General features: G+C 37.5%; 1 protein-coding gene across 3 annotated transcripts in view; it reads right to left on the bottom strand.

Annotated features, from left to right (window-relative positions):
* The window catches only part of sgsm1a (small G protein signaling modulator 1a), a 133,210-nt gene that overhangs the window by 67,381 nt on the left and 45,990 nt on the right, over positions 1-19,839 (bottom strand). For all 3 annotated transcript variants that reach the window (XM_039771783.1, XM_039771781.1, XM_039771782.1), the window contains exon 3: positions 14,344-14,419. In XM_039771783.1, the coding sequence (XP_039627717.1) occupies positions 14,344-14,419 (76 nt within the window). The remainder of the gene's footprint in view (positions 1-14,343; positions 14,420-19,839) is intronic.

Below are 19,839 nucleotides of genomic sequence, written 5' to 3' on the forward strand. Positions count from 1 at the left end.
CCCTAACAGGTGTTAAAAGGGTGAACTCACCAACAGAACAATACAGACTCAAAGAGGGACATGGTAGCCAAGTTTTCTTGTAGGCAAAAGAAAGGCAGAGAAAAAGAGACATTTTTACATTTGCTCTTATATGTTGGTTTGGCAACTTTGACATTAAGAACATAAACTATCTTAACAACACTTCAAACTTATGAGCAATATTGGTTTGCAGCTGGAACATGTCACTGAACTGTATCACAAATAGGTTAGCAAGGAGGGCAATTCAGTAATGTCAAGACAATAGCCATTCTTTTTCCTCAGTTTCAACTGTTGTCATCAAGCTGCAGATTTAGGTTCTTATGGGTAAAACAACAGATTTAAGAACTCTTTTATTCCTAAAGCTATAAACATTTGGACTTCTGTTACTTGTGGAGCTGGTGCTGAATTCTGAAATGTGTTCTGCTAAAGGAAAATATTCTTTATTGTACTAATACTGAGTGTGTTTGTTTATGATAACACTACTTTTTAATTGTTTTGTTTTTGCTTTCCTTCTTGTATCCAAGTACTTACAGTTTGTACTTTCCTGCTGCAAACATGTTTCCCTCTGTGATAATAAAAGTCTACCCAACCTAACCTAACCTAAATCTTGTTATATTTAGGGCTGCATTGAACAAACAAATTTGTTTGATTTTTGTAGGCTTCAATAAAAATTAACATCAATGTTTATGTGATTTATGGAAATGGCAAGGGGTTATTACAATAACCATTCTTTCAGTGTAACTTGTAACAAAAAACAGAAAATTAGTTTAAAAGGACTTTCAGAAACCTTGCTATGAACAAAAGGTTGAAGTCCATAAGTCAATTTTTACTGCTATGCTTCATAAGGGGGAATGAAAATGAAAAGCAGATTGTTATACAAAAAATAAATGCCAAAATTTAGATGTCAATATATTACATTTTCATTTTGCACAGTGTATTTGGAAGATTTCAGACTGTATCTGAAGGGAATCAAAAAGTATATTTTATGTGCAAACATCTGCTAAAAACCAAAGACCATCGACAAGCAGCCAACTACACTAAACTACAATGAACCAATGCAGGGCCTTGAACATTTCATCCTTAAAGTCATCTGAGATTAAATTCTCTCACTTCACTGCCATCTGTCTAAAGGTGTCTGCCTTAATGTTTCACACTTAAATAGCATACTGTAGTGACAAATGACTATAAACGACTGGCACTAAGACATCCTAATGAAGTAGTTTAAACAGAATTGAATTTATAGGGAATGAGAATAATTAAAATGAAAAGTGCCATGTGATGGTATTTGTTATGAAAGACACTATTCGTTCATTAACTTGTTAATGTGAACTTTTGAGGTAGATGGTACACAACAGCACCCAAAGACTTGGATATGACTTCACAAAATGTTGGTCTTAAATTCTACCACACCTCACTGTGTTGGGGCTATGGCAAGCTATTCATCTGAAATCAGCTTCCTACCACTTTTGGAAAATGAACACGCAGTGTTCAGGGCTCATCTTCAAAGGCACTATATAATAAGGCTTTCTGATTATATGGATTTTTCCATCTCAAAGATGGGTTAAAATTGGCAAACAAGTGTCAGCCATGCAAATCCAAATACTGGGCACTTCCAGACTTAGCAATGATCTAAAAAAGCCACTGTGGATCTAGGAGCTCAGGGACACCAAACCTAGTGGAAGGTGATTAAGTAGCTGACTCTCAGATGCAGAGCTGCTGGCAGCTTGGTGAACAGTGAAGGGTACTTAAGAGAGTGACTAACAACTCTCTTCATTAAATATCCAAGAAGAGTAATAAGGCAGGGTATACTGCTCCTTAAATATATCTGACAAATCTGACACACACTCTGATAAAGTGAGCTCACATTTAAATGTCTCCATGTATAGCATTTTACCTTGAAGTGAATGACATTGACACCAACACAATAATACTGATGGGCATAACACAAAATACAATAAGAACTGATTAATACGAATGCACAGTGGAACAGGCAATGGCTGACATATGAGTACAACTACATAATGCACTGACTAATAATGGAGATGCTGCCCAACTTCATGGGACTGATATAGGCACACCACACTATAAGCTCTTACTAATACTTGTACATAATACAACGGGTATTAACTAAAATGGACATACAACACAAAGTTAGTGGCTAAAATAGTAACATATCACACTAGGCACCCACTTGCATTGCTAGACATCATAGTAGGCAGTGAACGATATGGTAAATGCACAAGAACCACTGTTTGGCATAGCACACAATATTATAAGCCCTGACTGACATGGATGGACGATGCAAGGATCAATGATTGACATGGGAGCACAACACAACAGACATTAACTAATGCTACCACAAAACACAACAGGCAATAATTGATAATGGGCCACACAACACAATAAACACTAACTGACATGGTTACGCAATATAACTAACATTGACTAAAATATGCAAATATCACAACAAATTGAACAACAGGGTCATACAGCTCAAAAAGTACCAACTGACATGAGTACAATACAACCCATTATAGCTTGTGTGGATGCTGTTATAGAGTGTACAATCATCATTTTAGGGCTTCAGTCACTATACTGAAAAAGACAAAGCAATCTGCCTTGTCCAGAGGATGTTGAGACATGCTGTGATGAACTGGATGTGGACTTAAACTTTTTTCTATACAGATAAACTTTTACTCATACTAGAGCTGATTGGTATATTGGTAATGGAAAAGTAAAGAAAATCACAAATTTTAAATTGGAACAGTACCAGAGTTTTGGGATTTTAAGTACCGGAAGCAACGTATCTGCCTTCCTTTCGAAACTTGATGGAGGAATATGTTGCTTTGATGATTGAACACTTTATGTTAACAAGAGGAAAGCTGTGTTTAGTGTGGGCTAAGGCAATTGTGTGTGGTGCGACACAGAGGCTGGAGTAAGATGGAGGTGGATGGTGGTTTGAAGTTACTTGATTTAAAATTGTTTTGGTACAGGTATTGTGGTCCAAATTGTAGTCAAAAATGTAGTACCAATCCAACACTATTTCATACAGAAAGCAATAGTGGGACTCTGCTTGATATTTAGGTTTAGAATTCTAGTTGTGTCTAAGTTTATATATATTTTGTTTCTCTCTTAGTGTATAATTCACATTATAATAGTAGGGCAGAATGACTGGTTAGTTTGTTAATAGAGGCATGGTGGGATGAATCTATTCCTACGGAGTTGGATACAGTACAAATAAACACTCTTGACAAGATAATGCATTACATACTTATATGCTTAAAACTTTTGAGCAAAGCTTTCATTAGGTTGATCAGCAAGTTACCAGTAAGTAAAATTACAGGGTATGAAATCTGATGTGGGGATACTGGCACAAAGACTAGACCATCCGAGTGTGGAAGGAGAGACTTCCATCAGAGGAAATCTGTCCAGCAATGCCCAAGAGAGACTATCCATGCATCAGATGTACATTCTCCTTAGCAGAGATGCATGTTTGGAAACTATTCTTCAGCCTTCATAAGTACTGTACTGTATCATTTTTTATGCAATTGGTATGAAGCTTTTTAATTTACTTGACAGTATTTTTATTAGGGGTTATTTCCAGATTTTGCTATTATTTATTTTCACTGCAATTACTGTTATTAATTTTTGCTATTAAATATTGCTTTGCATTAAAATTCTACACTTTGGAAATCTTGAGTGATTAAGGTAAAAACGTAAATACCTGGCGCAGGTAAATTGCAACTCTTTCCCACAGGGTTAGTGACTAAGAAGGAACAAATTCAGCACAGAAAAAAGTACTGCACCACTGGTAAGTGCAAATAAAAAGTTGCATCAGCCTTCACTTTTTGGGGGACACCCAATTGGTCTGCTCAAGCCAAAACTAGTGATTCATTTTCAAGGAATACTGAAGAATGATTGCATCACTCATAATCCTTGACATGTCTGTGTATGTGTGAGACTTTCTGTGTGACTGTGTATGTGTGTGTGTGTGTGTGTGTGTGTTAAGCTTAGGGCAGATGGCAGTGGGCCAACCATTAGCAAATCTAGTGTGCCCAGCTAACCACATGATAATACCAATACCCAAAGTTATTGGCATAACTAACATCGACAAAAAAAAAAAAACAGGTGGCACTGATTAACATGTTCACAATGTAAATAAGTGCCTATGACATTGGCATATAACTCTTTAACACTTGACTAAAAAGAGCACATAGCACAGCAGAGACTGACTGACATGTGCATAAGGCAGGCACTATCTAACGAAGGCAAAAACCATAGTATGCATATGGGTACACAACACAATAAGCACACATCATAATAGACAGTAATGGAAATGGGCACACAGCTCAACAGGCATTAACAGATATTTGTAAATAACATAATAGGAGTAGAAGCACAAAACACACTGACAGTTGCCAGCTAATTCTGAATGCAAATTAACAAAAACTTACACAGCTACCTTAAAATACAGTGCATCCGGAAAGTATTCACAGCGCATCACTTTTTCCACATTTTGTTATGTTACAGCCTTATTCCAAAATGAATTAAATTCATTTTTTTCCTCAGAATTCTACACACAACACCCCATAATGACAACGTGAAAAAAGTTTACTTGAGGTTTTTGAAAATTTATTAAAAATAAAAAAAAACTGAGAAATCACATGTACACAAGTATTCACACCCTTTGCTCAATACTTTGTCGATGCACCTTTGGCAGCAACTACAGCCTCAAGTCTTTTTGAATATGATGCCACAAGCTTGGCACACCTATCCTTGGCCAGTTTCGCCTATTCCTCTTTGCAGTACCTCTCAAGCTCCATCAGGTTGGATGGCAAGCATCGGTGCACAGCCATTTTAAGATCTCTCCAGAGATGTTCAATCGGATTCAAGTCTGGCCTCTGGCTGGGCCACTCAAGGACATTCACAGAGTTGTCCTGAAGCCACTCCTTTGATAACTTGGTCGAGTTGTCCTGCTGAATGATGAACTGTCGCCCCAGTCTGAGGTAAAGAGCGCTCTGGAGCAGGTTTTCATCCAGGATGTCTCTGTACATTGCTGCAGTCATCTTTCCCTTTATCCTGACTAGTCTCCCAGTTCCTGCCGCTGAAAAACATCCCCACAGCATGATGCTGCCACCACCATGCTTCACTGTTGGGTTGGTATTGGCCTGGTGATGAGCGGTGCCTGGTTTCCTCCAAACGTGACGCCTGGCATTCACACCAAAGAGTTCAATCTTTGTCTCATCAGACCAGAGAATTTTGTTTCTCATGGTCTGAGAGTCCTTCAGGTGCCTTTTGGGAAACTCCAGATGGGCTGCCATGTGCCTTTTACTAAGGACTGGCTTCCGTCTGGCCACTCTACCATACAGGCCTGATTGGTGGATTACTGCAGAGATGGTTGTCCTTCTGGAAGGTTCTCCTCTCTCCACTGAGGACCTCTGGAGCTCTGACAGAGTGACCATTGGGTTCCTGGTAACCTCCCTGACTAAGGCCCTTCTCCCCCAATCGCTCAGTTTAGATGGCCGGCCATCTCTAGGAAGAGTCCTGGTGGTTTCGAACTTCTTCCACTTACAGATGATGGAGGCCACTGTGCTCATTGGGACCTTCAAAGCAGCAGAAATTTTTCTATAACCTTCCCCAGATTTGTGCCTCGAGACAATCCTGTCTCGGAGGTCTACAGACAACTCCTTTGACTTCATGCTTGGTTTGTGCTCTGACATGAACTGTCAACTGTGGGACCTTATATAGACAGGTGTGTGCCTTTCCAAATCATGTCCAATCAACTGAATTTACCACAGAGGGACTCCAAGTAAGCTGCAGAAACATCTCAAGGATGATTAGGGGAAATAGGATGCACCTGAGCTCAATTTTCAGCTTCATGGCAAAGGCTGTGAATATTTATGTACATGTGATTTCTCAGTTTTTTTATTTTTAATAAATTTGCAAAAATCTCAAATAAACTTTTTTCACATTGTCATTATGGGGTGTTGCGTGTAGAATTCTGAGGAAAAAAATGAATGTAATCCATTTTGGAATAAGGCTGTAACATAACAAAATGTGGAAAAAGTGATGCACTGTGAATACTTTCCGGATGCACTGTACATAGACCCTATGCAGTCCTAGTAATTTAAAATCACATAAATTAATATAGTCTGTAACCCTTGTGCCAACACCTGAAATGCATATAAGCATGCTGTGCAGTGTGTCAAAGCCTTACAAAGATGTACACACACAGACACTTGTTCCTGTTTGTTTGGCACATACGCAACATATTGAACTGCACATTTTGCTAAATGCCACAGAATTTTTACAGGTTTGATCCCCAGGTGGCACATAAAAGGCCAGACAGCAAAGCACAGCAAGAAAAACAGCTTCAGTTGTCATAGAAACCCCAGAAGATGAGGTTGGGTGATGAGGTGAAGGTCCCTTGAAATGCATTCTGTTAAGATACTAACAGTTGCTGACCGATTGCTATTTTTTCTAGAAAAATAAACTCAAGAGGGCAGCAGACAGGATAGAAAATGCTGCCTTGAGCTAAGGCTGAAATTCATTTTTCAGTGAAAGAAGTGAACCACAATTTGATGCTCCTCAGCATTTTGCACACAAAGAAAAAAGGCTCTGGTCTCAGCAGTGCTCTTCAGAAAATTGATCTCCATAATCAGAGATACAGCACCTGGTGCTCCATTGAATTGAAAGATCAGGCAAATAAAAAACACAAAGTTCCCCTGAACAGGTTAAAAAATAGTTTTTGGTGAAGCATTCTGCTGAACAGGAGAGAGTTTTTTAGTGGGAGAAGAGCATTAAAACACAATGTAGTTTTGTATAGACAGTGCTATTAGAGTTAGCCTCCCATTCAGTTAATTTACTAGATTACAACTTTTCAGTATACATTTTCAACCCTGTACTACCCTATTGTATAGCGCATTAAAGGAACAGTGCATGACAACTTTGTTCCCATTTACGATTTTAGACTGATTCACTAGTTTATTAGCCTGTCCCTCAGTTAAATCCCCACATATGCACCCCTTTGTCTTTGTGCTGCTATGAACTGATGCTGGATGACAGAAAATGACACACTCAAAGCACAGAACTGCATCAATATTTTTTGTTCTCCACAGAATTATATAAATTATATCTGGACAATATCCATCAACAGCACCACGCAAATCAGTAGGGTGCTTAAACAGAGCTAAAAATAGCTAACACAGTGCCTGCTGAAAAGGCCTGTCTGTATGAGAAGCATGTTTCTAGCTTGGATTAAAGATGAAAGGAGGGAAAAAAGCCAGATGGCAGAAATAGTCTAATGTTTAAAAAGAAAACAGTCTTACAATAACATTGAAGGATCACTATATGGCCACTCTGACTCTACAAGCACAACAAACACTAATAAGTCAATTTTGTAATACAATCTATTTTTTTGTATGTGCCAAGTGTTTCCTGCCACAGACTTAAGGGTTCAAATGATCAGGTGGATTTCATATAACATCATTGTTCATTACATACACTGTCACAAAGCACTTAACCTCCCACAATAAACTGGAATTACAGTCAAAATGAAAAAATAAAAAGCAGTGACAGGAGAACAAAGCAACTACGTTAAACGGTTAAAAGGTTATGAACAAAGTGCAATGACCCAACTGACACAAAAAGACTGAATCAGCACAGGAAAAATGGTCAAGATACTCCATGAACCCACTCCTTATGTCGAAAGGGCATGACTTCTTAATAGAGCACCTCAGCATACACAGAATGAAGTATATGGGAGTTTGGGAGATATCTTACTAAGGTATACTTTGTATAAAATGTAGCTGATCCATGCATCCACTTTAAATCAACTCACCCAAAGTGCTACAAGGAGGCAGAATCTGTTCCAGCATCAGTGGGCTCAAGACAGGGAAGAAATCCATTACTGGACACACAGACAACAAACTTTCCCAACCTTGCATACTGGCATGCCTGCCTATGTGTATTTGAGAAGAGTCACCCACTCACACGATGAGCACACAGGCACTAAAACTGGCACCCACACAAATGACGCCCATGGTATATACTGTGCACTTGAATAATTATGTTCAGTTTTGTTAATGCTTTGTAACTTTATTATCTGTTAAGTATGATGTGACGGTACTCCATTGCAGGTAGGTTATGCTTGGTTCAGGGTCCCTATTCACATTGATTTATACAGAACGTAGCTTATTCATTACCCATCGACCACTCACATTTTACTTATCTGGTGTTAGTTATGCTTAAAGCTTGCTATTGCGTTTCAATAATCTATTAACAAAATATCTTAATTTGTGTTCAGGTTTGCTTAGGTTTTGATTGATCACAAGGTAGTACATAACAAATGAGGGGACATAGGCACTGTACTGTAAGTGGCTAAGACCACAGAGAAATATACCGCAACAATCTGCCCTTCTGCCAGTTGACTAAGAGAACATGTTTTATTGATCAGGTAAATTAGAAATCAATCATTGCCAATCTTAGACCGTATTTAACTGTACGGCTTGTTATTTTTCAATGTTATGTTCTTATATTGAAGATTTTTCCTAAAAAGGATAATTTTCAGTCTTTCACATTTTTCTCTTAAGTGTTTTATTAAACCAAATAGTGCATGTTGAATCCAGACAGTTATAAATGGAAACAAGTTAGATGGAGAACTGCTGGCACCTTTGTCATTTGTAATTTATTGCTAATAAGGAGTAATTAAAAACAGTGAATGCATCTGTGTAAGACTGAAATAAGCAATTAAGGGTGGGGAACCTTAACAAGCAAAACCACTAAAATGAAGCATTAAAATGTCACTTGACCAATAAGTGCTTCATCAGCAATAATTGACTTCTCATTAAGAAACTTGGTTGGAACAAACACCTGCAGCCACTGTGGCCCTCCAGGACCGAAGCTGACCACCCCAGTTCTACAAAATACCACAAGCTACATAGAACCCACCCATGGGGTTAGGTATGTAAAGTGATGTTTACTACAGACTACCAGTAGTAGTGATGGGTGACATATTTAACACTGTTTTTCTCACAACAAAAATAGCATGGAACTACCATATGGGCTTGCCATCAACAAGGCAAAGAGAGATGTTCATGTATAACAATGGGTGACAAGCATGTGTGGAATTGATCCAAATGTAGCAGGAAAACTAAAATAATTGAAGAAATATAACTCATATAGGAAAAGAAAATGTGCAAATTGCACTCAGACAAATGGAAGGTTTCTAAGGTTATGAGGCAGCAGTGCTATCCACAGTATCTTTTTTATGGGTAACTGTGATCAGCAAATAATGTGCAAATCCAAACTGATTTTATAGTAAAGATCTTACTTTGAATGTTCATTATAATATATAAAGTTAACGGTCGTTATGTATTGGGCTTTGTATAGGTTATTCCTGCTGATGCTTTGTATTAAAGGAGTAATTAGCTATTATTTCTTAGCTTAGTGCCACTCAGGGCTCCTTAGTGACTATCACAATTTGGCAGTTTAATGGCTATAAAGAAGAGAAATCACCAACTGCATTTCACAACATTAATATTCTTATAATCTACTACGTTCACTCGACTCATCTTCTTATCCGCAGATTCATGCTTTAGACATTCACTAACCAGTCTCATTTTTTGCTGCACGCAAAGGCTTTTAAAACAAATTACACCATTGATAAGTTGGTTACACATTAAAGCAGCACAACTGACCACTGCTTTAATTTATCAAAACCATCAGGTACAACATACTAGTATGAATAAAACACATTGAAAAAGCACGCTTCGGCACAGCAATTTTTCTCAGTCAATTATCATTTCCTCCTTGGATCATGTCCAGCTGAAATGCATTACTTGATAGCATCATGCATAATTTGGCCAACAACTTTAGCACTTACCAGTTTCTTCTGATATATATATATATATATATATATATATATATATATATATACTGTGGGGCACCAGCCACCATACCCAACACAGACAGGCAACGACACAAGTGCAGGTGCAACAAACGTTTATTTTTCCCTTTTTCCCCGTGGGAAATGCCTTCCCCTGTTTCCCACATGTACAGCACAGTTTGACACATCCAACTTGAGAGAACTTGAGCAAGTTTATAAAGACAAAGAGACAAACATTACTATCCATATGTGCAAATCCGGCAGAGCCATAACCTAAAAGACTGGTAACCTGTAGTATTTTTAAATATGCCATTATACATATTGACTCAAGAGTAGAAACACTTCGAGAATCACTTTTATTTCTACTAATTTACAAGGATCAAGATGTAGCTCCTACAATGTTCTGCCTAACAGCTCTTTTATCACTTGATGCAGAGAGTTGGACGACACGATTGGGAATTTTTCTGGTTGGTTATGTATTTAATGGGTTTTGACAAGAGCTATATTAATTTATTTAAAATTATACACTTCTCTGTGGCCATCATTCTCACCAATATGAATATTTCATCCATCGCTGATTTTTAAAGGTGTCAAGCAAGGTTGTCTCCCATCTCTTTACTTCTTAACTTCTCACTCAAGCCTCTTTTTGTTTTAATGATTTTATCACTTCTGTTATAAGCAGTTGACTGCCGTCATAACATATCCTTCTGCACAAATAATGTCTAGCTATTTCTTAGCAATGCCTCTCTGATATTCCCTATACTCTTAACTTATTCAGTTCTTTTGAAGTAACAATTTGGTGACAATATCAACTTGTCAAAGCCTGCTCTTCTTCCACAATATTCTCCTTGTAGTTAATATGATTTCCCTCAACCCATTGCACTGCCCAACTGAATTAATTACCTGGGCATTGACATACCTTTTTTAATGTAGTTTACTATAGCTTCACATTAGTGTTGGATTCTTAAGAGTATTGAGGAGTATCTTACCTCCTGGTACCCCATCCCTTTATCTTTGTGCTTCAAACTACCAATCACTAATATGAATACAGTCCTGCACCTCAGTTTTATGAGGACGAGGCTGTTCGTCCATCCCCATTACATTTTTGTCCAATGTTATACCTTTGCTCTCCAGCTTTCTGTGGTGTAATAAAAGATCTACCATGAAACACTCTACTTTGATCTGTGACTGATGAGAGGATGGGGTATCATCTCAGAATTATACCATTTGGAATTAATTCTCTGTGCAATATGCAAATGTTAAACTATCCTATCCTTTAAGTTTTCTATATAATATAATAACTAGCCTCTATATCTCTTTATGTTTCCCCACCCACTACTTTACAATTAAAGGCTCAATCATCAAATTTAGATGTTTAAAATCTGTGTGCTTTGATTTTGTATAATTTGTGCAAAATTTAGAAGCATTTTGGCTCCTATCCACTGACACACCCCAAATCTTTCACAAACCAGTTTCTCATGTTCATGGTAACCCATGCTCTGTTCAGTCCTGGACAAGTTAAAATAGTATGCCAATGGGTTTTTGATTATATTTGGGCTCTAAACATTCCACTCACTGAGATCCAGGTTCAGTGTCCCCTTTGTCATGTTTTCATATATCACATAATTTCTGCTTTACTACCGTGAACTAATTTCTTTTGCTCACTGTCTCCAGCTTTGAAGTGAATGGCAGCTTTGTAGATGGTTTCTACAGGCACTTACCAATATTCTCAGTTTTGCAGTGTAACTTTCCTCAACATCACTATCTCATGGAAATCCGTTTTTAGAAACACCTCCTAGTCCTCTAAAAATCTGAAATACTAGAATATCCATTTTAAATATGTACATCATTTACATCATTCACATACGTTCCATACAATGAGCCTGGCTGCAGATAGCCATCTCTGTCCATCAGATGCACCAGGTACATTTCTTCTTATGCTCTTATATATCCCCTGGTATTTTCTTTGTGGTATGCTGTTTCTAGCTTTGTGTCTTCTGTTTGTACTAATTACATTCCTGTTTAACAAAAAAGTATTTCTATTCCCCAGACATCTTGTGCTTTTTTCACTTCTACCAAGCAGAGGCTATTCTCTCTGACCAATACTGCCAACAAATATAGTAGTGGTCCCACATAGGAAATCTACAGATTCTATCCTCCCTTGAAAGGTCCCTTGTCTGTTTCCTTAGTGTTGGTGCTTTGCAATTTACAGTTCACCATTTTAACTATTATATTTTTATTCTTTATTCATGATCCTCTTTTTATATGAAAGCTCAATGGACCAGTTATGTTAAAACACATACTTAAACCTTTATGCCTAAGTTCCTATTTAGCATGTGAGGTACAAGTACCCTCCAAGGGCTGAAGTCACTCATCTTTTGAATGACTCATGGGAGGTCTATAAATCAGTAAGGGTCAGAATGTATGCATATGAATAGATGTGGCTTAGGTACATTTGTAGGATTTGGTCTCACCTTATGCCAAGAAATGGCATTACCTGTGAATGCCATTAAAGCCCAACAAGAGAAAAAATTGTCAGTAGTCCAATTTTGTCTTTAGATGGTTGCAAGTTAATTTTTTATCATCTATAGCAGGGGTCCCCAACCCCTGGTCCGCGGCCCACTACCGGGCCGTGGCCGTCTGAGAGCCGGGCCGCGAGAGAACTGCCGGCAATGGAGACTCACTCAGTGAAGGGCTACACTTTTCAGAACGCTAGGCGGGCGGGGCTTTGCAGCGGCGCACAGAGAGGAGCGAGACCGAGGTGAGAGAGTATTACAACGAAGTATTTTTATGTTTCTGACAGTTTCCTAATATGACACAAGTCTATAGAAATCTCATTACTACGAAGTACATTCACCAGCAGATACTTTCATTACAACGAAATGACCTTGAAATGCTTGAATGAACCATCCACAGAGCAGTTAGTTCTGTGGTTGCAGCTCAGTTGTGCATATTTGCACAACAATCCCCAAACAGAAACATTGTAAATTTTTTTTTCTTTCTGGAAACTTTCCTCGTACTGTTTTTTTTTTTTTTTTTTTTGCTGTTTTTGTTTTCTATGGTTTTCACTGATGTCTTTCGCTTATTGCTCCTCAACATTTGAAAAACATCCATTGGAATTTAACTCATTATCACCCTCCTATAGAAACGGCAGACACGAAAAAACGATAACAGTGTTACTGTGTGTGATGTGAAATCTGTTGGAATGACAAATACAATGCATATGTCTTTGTTATATGCAAAAAAGAAGAAAAATCTCGGGTTGCCAACATACGCGAACTGCTGCATTTGAAGACTCAGTAAAAGCCATTTTTATGTGGTTCAGTGACGCTCGTTCAAGAAACATTCCTATTAATGCGGCACTCTTTCAAGAAAATTTGAGGTTTTTAAACTCTCTTGGGACCTCTGTCAATGGGACAACACACTGTGAGCCTGCTGTTGCCCTGCCCCGGTAACGGACAAACAATATTACACAGACAAGGCAATTGAGCTTCGGGATGCACTTTAGCGTGTCGTTCCCGTTGGGTGGGGGGATCCCAAAAGAGTTCAGAAACCTCACAATATGAAGAAGAAGAAAAGGATGATTTGACTTCTGATTGATAACTGCGCTGCCCACAATATGCATCAGCATTTAGATAATGTTCGCGTTGAATTCCTCCCAACCAATTGCACGGCAGTGCTTCAGCCATTGGATTTGGGTATCATTCGAACCCTGAAAGTATATCATCACTAGAAAATGCTGAGAAAAATTCTCGTCAGCAGAACGTGTAGACAGGAGAAAATTAAAATAACACGAAAGAAGCTATTGAAGCTGCTTCCATTTCCAACATCCTATCTTTGTGAGGAAGCATTTTCTGCAGTGACAGGAACCAAAACGAGATTACGGAGCAGACTGAACATAAGCAACACATTTCGCGTGGGATCGTCTGGTTGCAGGAAAAAAAGCTAAGGGCTCTCACTGATTTTGCATTATGATAAGCTGTATAATTTCTATAACTAAATTATAACTTAATAATAATAGAAATGTAATGTAAATTGTGTATAAAACTGCCCTACGAACCCGCCCATCATCACCCCACAAACCCCAGCCCGGCAACCCACCCGCCCCACACCCCCACCGGTCCCTGAAAAAAATTGCTTCTAGTAAAGCGATCCTTGGTGTCAAAAAGGTTGGGGACCACTGATCTATAGTACAGAAAAGAGGGGGTTCATATTTATCTAGTATCAGTCTGTGATTGGAGATGCCCACCGCAGAACTATGTTAAGTGACGTTTGTCCATGTCCGTTTAATTAGAGTTTTGATAGACAACGTTATTGTTAACCCTTTATGGCAGCCTGTTTATATTCATCTTTTTAATAAATTGTACCTTTTTACACAAACAATCTGGAGCATACTGACAAAGGACTGGGACCCTGACAAGAAGGTACTAGATACTCACCACAGAATGAGATAATGTGGCTGCTGTCTTCATGAACAAACTTGCGTGTCACTGCCTCTTCCATTATCTGCTTTACCTGAAAAATAAGATAAATCACTTATTAAGTCAGTTATTTATATTACACACAATATGGGGAAAAATGACACTTGGACTAGAAAACGTACTTAGGTTGCTCAAGACCAATAGTGAGCCTAAAGCTAGAATTTGGATTTGTGAATTACAGATTCAACTGCAAATCTTAACAATAGAGACTGTATGATTATTTTTAACAGTATACAGGCACCTATACAACTAGGCTACCACGATGATCAAATATTCTTTGTTAATTGCTCTCCTAGAGTTGTGTACAATGAACCCACACAAATCTTAAGAAAATTTCCAAAATGTATTAAGAATTCATTTTAGGCCAAAATGTAATCTAAAGTATAGTTATTATGCTGAAAGGAATATCAATAAATCTCCATCCATTAATTTTCTAAAATCTCTTAGTGCAGATTAAAGTTTTGTAAAGCAAGAGACTTTCCAAATAGTATTAGGCACAATGTCCAAACTGGAAGGCCAGTTCATTGTAGGGCACACTGACTCATACCCCCACTCACTGAAATTAAATCAGTATAAAGTTTACAGTTAACATAACATGCAAGTCTTTAGGGTGTAAGAGAAAATAAATGTATCCTAAAAAACAGGTGTAAACTCCAAACAGGGACAGGGCTAAGAGTAAAATCCAGATCCCTCAAATCAAGAGAAGTGCTAAAAATTTGACACTCAACATCAGTTTTCATTTCTATACTCACAAAGCCACACAGATCTGTCCCTAAAAAGATGTCTTTGCAGGTGAAAGAATGCATGTGCTTGGTGATTAACAGATATTCTGTCTCGGTTTCTCGTGTTCTTTCAATACTTCAAAATAAAAGGGTATGTAATGTAAAGTTAATATCATTCAAAGACCATTGTATAACAAGATGGCTAGCTGTGCCAGCATGACTGCTGTTTGCAGAGTGGCCACCATGCCATCCAGAAGTGCAAGTTTTTAACCTTCTATGTTAAAACAAACTCTTTTTCTATCATGCTTTTGCATTTGTTTGTAAGAATGTGGTCACTGAAACACATTATTAACCAAAGTGATCAATGGAGCACATTATTAACTGCTGTGCTTTTCACCAAAAGAAATAATTCTTTACTTTGGGTCCAGCTTTCTGGTTAAAGGACTATTTCATCATTTCTGATGAAGTTAAACCAATTTTTTCAAAATATTGCTACAAACTTGATTTTCACCGAGGTTCATGTGCTTTAGCTATACTTTTTATATTTTTTGTCATTTTTTTTTGTTTGCATATTGAAAGGTGCAGCCAATAAATTAACAATAATAATGAATATGACAGTAAAAATGTGCAGGAACCTTTCATTTCCATTTGTTGCTTTTAAAACTGGCCTCAGTAAAGGTAAAGCAAAGCAAAGGATGGGTGACTGGTTGCCATATACACAGTTATTCAAGCACTACAATTTCTTGTCAAGATTCACAGATAATTACACCTTTCTCAGCAGAGCCATTTATGAGAATAAAGGACCTGATCCTTCATTGAAAGGCTAAAGGAAATTGTGATACTTTAAAAAAATGTATTTAATGGTTTGAACTTAGAAGCCAGAGGACGAGATATATGTTTTAAATATAAAAAAGTAAGGAGAAAGTCAACAAGGTAGAGAATATGGTCAAAATCCAAACAACTAAATGCCAACAAAGTGTATCTTAAGAATCTAGCAAGTAATTTAAGGATGTAGGAGGTGCAGGGGTACAAATGCTTTGGTAGCACATGGTACATGAAGGGAAATAACACATTGATAGGACATCTCCTAGACTCACTCATATGGGGCCATCTGAAATTCACCAACAACCTAACATCTATATTTTTTTGGGAAGAAAACTGGAGTATACAGAGAAAAAAAAACTTTGATATAAGGACATCAAGTCTTAGATATGAAAGACTCAAGGAAGTGCTTATAAAGTGCCTGTTTAAAATTAGTTGGGTAAAAATCTTAAACGATCCACAAGTGAATGTCTTGTAGATGCAATTTCTAAGCAACTGAGAGTGGAAGACATGGATGATCAGGTGAAACAGGATGCACCTGAGCTCAATTTTGAGCTTCATGCCAAAGGCTGTGAATACTTATGTACATGTGATTTCTCAGATTTTTTTATTTTTAATAAATTTGCAAAAACCTCAAGTAAACTTTTTTCATGCTGTCATTATGGGGTGTTGCGTGTAGAATTCTGAGGCAAAAAATGAATTTAATCCATTTTGGAATAAGGCTGTAACATAACAAAATGTGGAAAAACTGATGCGCTGTGAATACTTTCCGGATGCACTGTAAGCCAGAGTTTCATATGCCATCTGTTAAGTAGACAAAAGTGGTTAGGCAGGTATACTAGAGACCACAAGGCTGCATGTTTCATTTTAGCTGCTAGTTCAGTGTTGAGGATACTTAGTATAATGTAAATGTATTTTTGTAAAACTGAAGAAAAATTTGAATAAATTTTAATCAGCAAATTGATTAAAATGAGCTTGAGTAACAGAAGAGAGAAAGAACCATGTAGTAACCAGTTGACAAACAGCCACTAAAGAAATATGCATGGTGCCATAAATAACAAGGTGGAAAGCAAAAGGTTTTACGGTTAAGGCAGTCCAGTCTGTATAGAAGGTGTATCCATTAAGTGTGTCAGCAATGATGAACTATTAGTTTACAGATAGAAAAGGTTATGGCCTGTAATGGACCTGGATATGTCATCTTGGGCATCAGTTTTTTATACATCATTATAACCCAAATTCTTATGTTAGGTATTGTGTATAAATCATGGAATATCACTGTGTTGGGAGTTCATTACCAAGGAAAGTCAATGATTCTTCTAAAGACTTTAAGGTACAAACATCAATCTATCAACTTTATTATACATAGGAGTTTTCACAGTAATTAAAGTATAGAATGATTTATCTGTGAGTGTAAGAATAAATCTCCAAATATAACAGATATTCTTCTGCTTTGCAATGATGGGCAATGTTACTTCAGAAGAGCACTGCATAAGAAAATTGTCTGGGATTTGTCAGATAAATTCATTATGAATGAAAACTGGCGCTAATTTTCCAATTTTTATTCAGTTTATGTTTCATGTTATATAAATGCAAGAAGATGAATCAGAAAAGTTTTCCAAAAATTATTTTGCCATGTTACATGATTTAACAGGCAATTTTGGTAGCCTAACAGCTTGATGGATGTGTGTGACTTGCCTACTATACTCCATACATTTTCCAATGAGACCTATGAAGTATGCTATTCTTTTAGGAAATGTAAGGTTTTCTTCAAGTCAGTTACCAAATACCATTTTGTTCCACTAGGCAATTAAAAAAAAATCATCAAATCTTATTTCTCATGAAACCTGCCAGAATCAGTTTACAGAAAGGAATAGTGCTTCCTGCCTAAGAGTGGGTTAAGATGTTTAAAGGAAAAGAAAAAAAAGAAGGAAAACTACTTCCATGAAAAGAATAAAAAACTGAATCATGGAATTAAAATATTTGTCAGTTATAAAAAGGAAGTCATTTTAAGGCTAAAACGATAACATTAACATTTATGGAAAAAGTTAGTACCTCATTTGTCTTTTGAAATACAGTGTTCTACAATAAGTAAAACTGGTGCAGCACCACGGCTGTAGTAGTACATTTGGTAACTTTTTTGTTAGGAGGTCTGAATTGTTATTTTACCAAAATAAAAAGCCCAATAGTTAACACAATAGCAAATAAAAATATGTTTTAGTTTAAGTTGCTTTAGCCTTAGTGTTTTAATTGTTTTGGTAAAGCCATACTCGGTGTAATCCTCCTTCCATTTTATAATTTTTCCGCCACTAGCTATGATTAAATGAACAGTAAAAAAGTAAGAGCGAAGCGAGGGTGACTTATTTAGGCAGGCATATATATGACAGCAACACTCATGACAATGTCAATCATGTTACGTTATTATTAAAATGTTTCCTTTTCTTTTTCATTACTTCTTTAACACACTACTTCTCCGCTGCAAGGTGCAGGTATTTTGCTATATATATATATATATATATATATAAATGACCTCCAAAGAGCGCTGAGACTTTTGATATCGTGAACGTGTCTGCAAAAACTGGGGTCTCCTGCCCAGCAAAAGTCGAGCAGCCGGCACGTGCGCATAGGTGACGCTGACTGCGCTTCTGCCTTAAGTCAAAGTGAGCACTTTTAATTTTTTTCATCCTCCCTCTGAGCTATAGCCCAGACAAGTGCAAACACGGGACCCCTTTTCTACACCGCGGCAAACTAATATTAAGGCGATTCGCACTTTCTTTTGCATGTATACGATTATGAGTTCGTCAGCTCGGATTGTGAAGACACGCACACGAGTGGAGGACTGACAGTGCCATCACAGCCGATTAATGGCAGGGACGTCTCACCAGTCTACACAAGACCCACCGCGACTGTCCCCAAAAGGCGATCATATCGTCAGCGAACACATCTCTCTATACTATATAAAAGAAAAAGGCAACTTTCCTTTCTTTACACCTTTTTTCCTTTTATCCCAAACCAAAGCCTTTCTCTCTTAACACTGCAGAGGACACAAAACTAATTTTCTTTAATTGCTGGTAATGCCGGTAAGGCACATTACCAGAGGCAGAAATTTGAACGTTCACATAGAAAATGTCATGTCTATACCACAGCCGTCGTGTAGCGCCTTTCAAAAGGGATCTACTACCGAGAGATGATCCATATACATTTTAGCTGCTGTTAGTACTACTTACCTGTTGTGTTACACTGTCTTTAAAATGTAGTTTACCTGCAACCACTCCAGTAGTGCTCAATGTACCTGTACTTCTTAAAACGTTAATGTTTTACTGTTTAATAACTTATATTTATTAATAAAATATATTTTATTATTTTTCCCTTGCACTCGCTGGGCAGGAGACTCCATTTTTTGCAGACTCGTTCACGTGATCAAAAGTCTCAGCGCTCTTTGGAGGTCAACGTAACATGATTGACATTGTCATGAGTGTTGCTGTCATATATATGCCTGCCTGAATAAGTCACCCTCGCTTCGCTCTTACTTTTTTACTGTTCATTTAATCATGGCTAGTGGCGGAAAAATTATAAAATGGAAGGAGGATTACACTGAGTATGGCTTTCCCAAAATAATTATTGATAGTGAATCGATTATTCATAAAGCTTGAATCAGTGATCTGTTTTTCTGTGTTAACCTCATATTTTTTCATACTTCTTCTCAAACCAAGGGGGTGCAAGGGTAAAATGAATCGAAAAGAAAAGGAAACATTTTAAAAATAACGTAACACGATTGTCAATGTAACCTTTTGTAAGTAGTGCCTGGAGGATTCAGTGTGGAGAAACTCTAGAGGCACCATGTGTATTAACTTGTGGATTTTTCTGTGAGTATTTGGTGGCAGTGTGACGAAGTTGCTTCGGAAGACGGCGT

Source organism: Polypterus senegalus, chromosome 12 (genome assembly GCF_016835505.1).
Source record: "Polypterus senegalus isolate Bchr_013 chromosome 12, ASM1683550v1, whole genome shotgun sequence".
NCBI lineage: Eukaryota > Metazoa > Chordata > Cladistia > Polypteriformes > Polypteridae > Polypterus > Polypterus senegalus.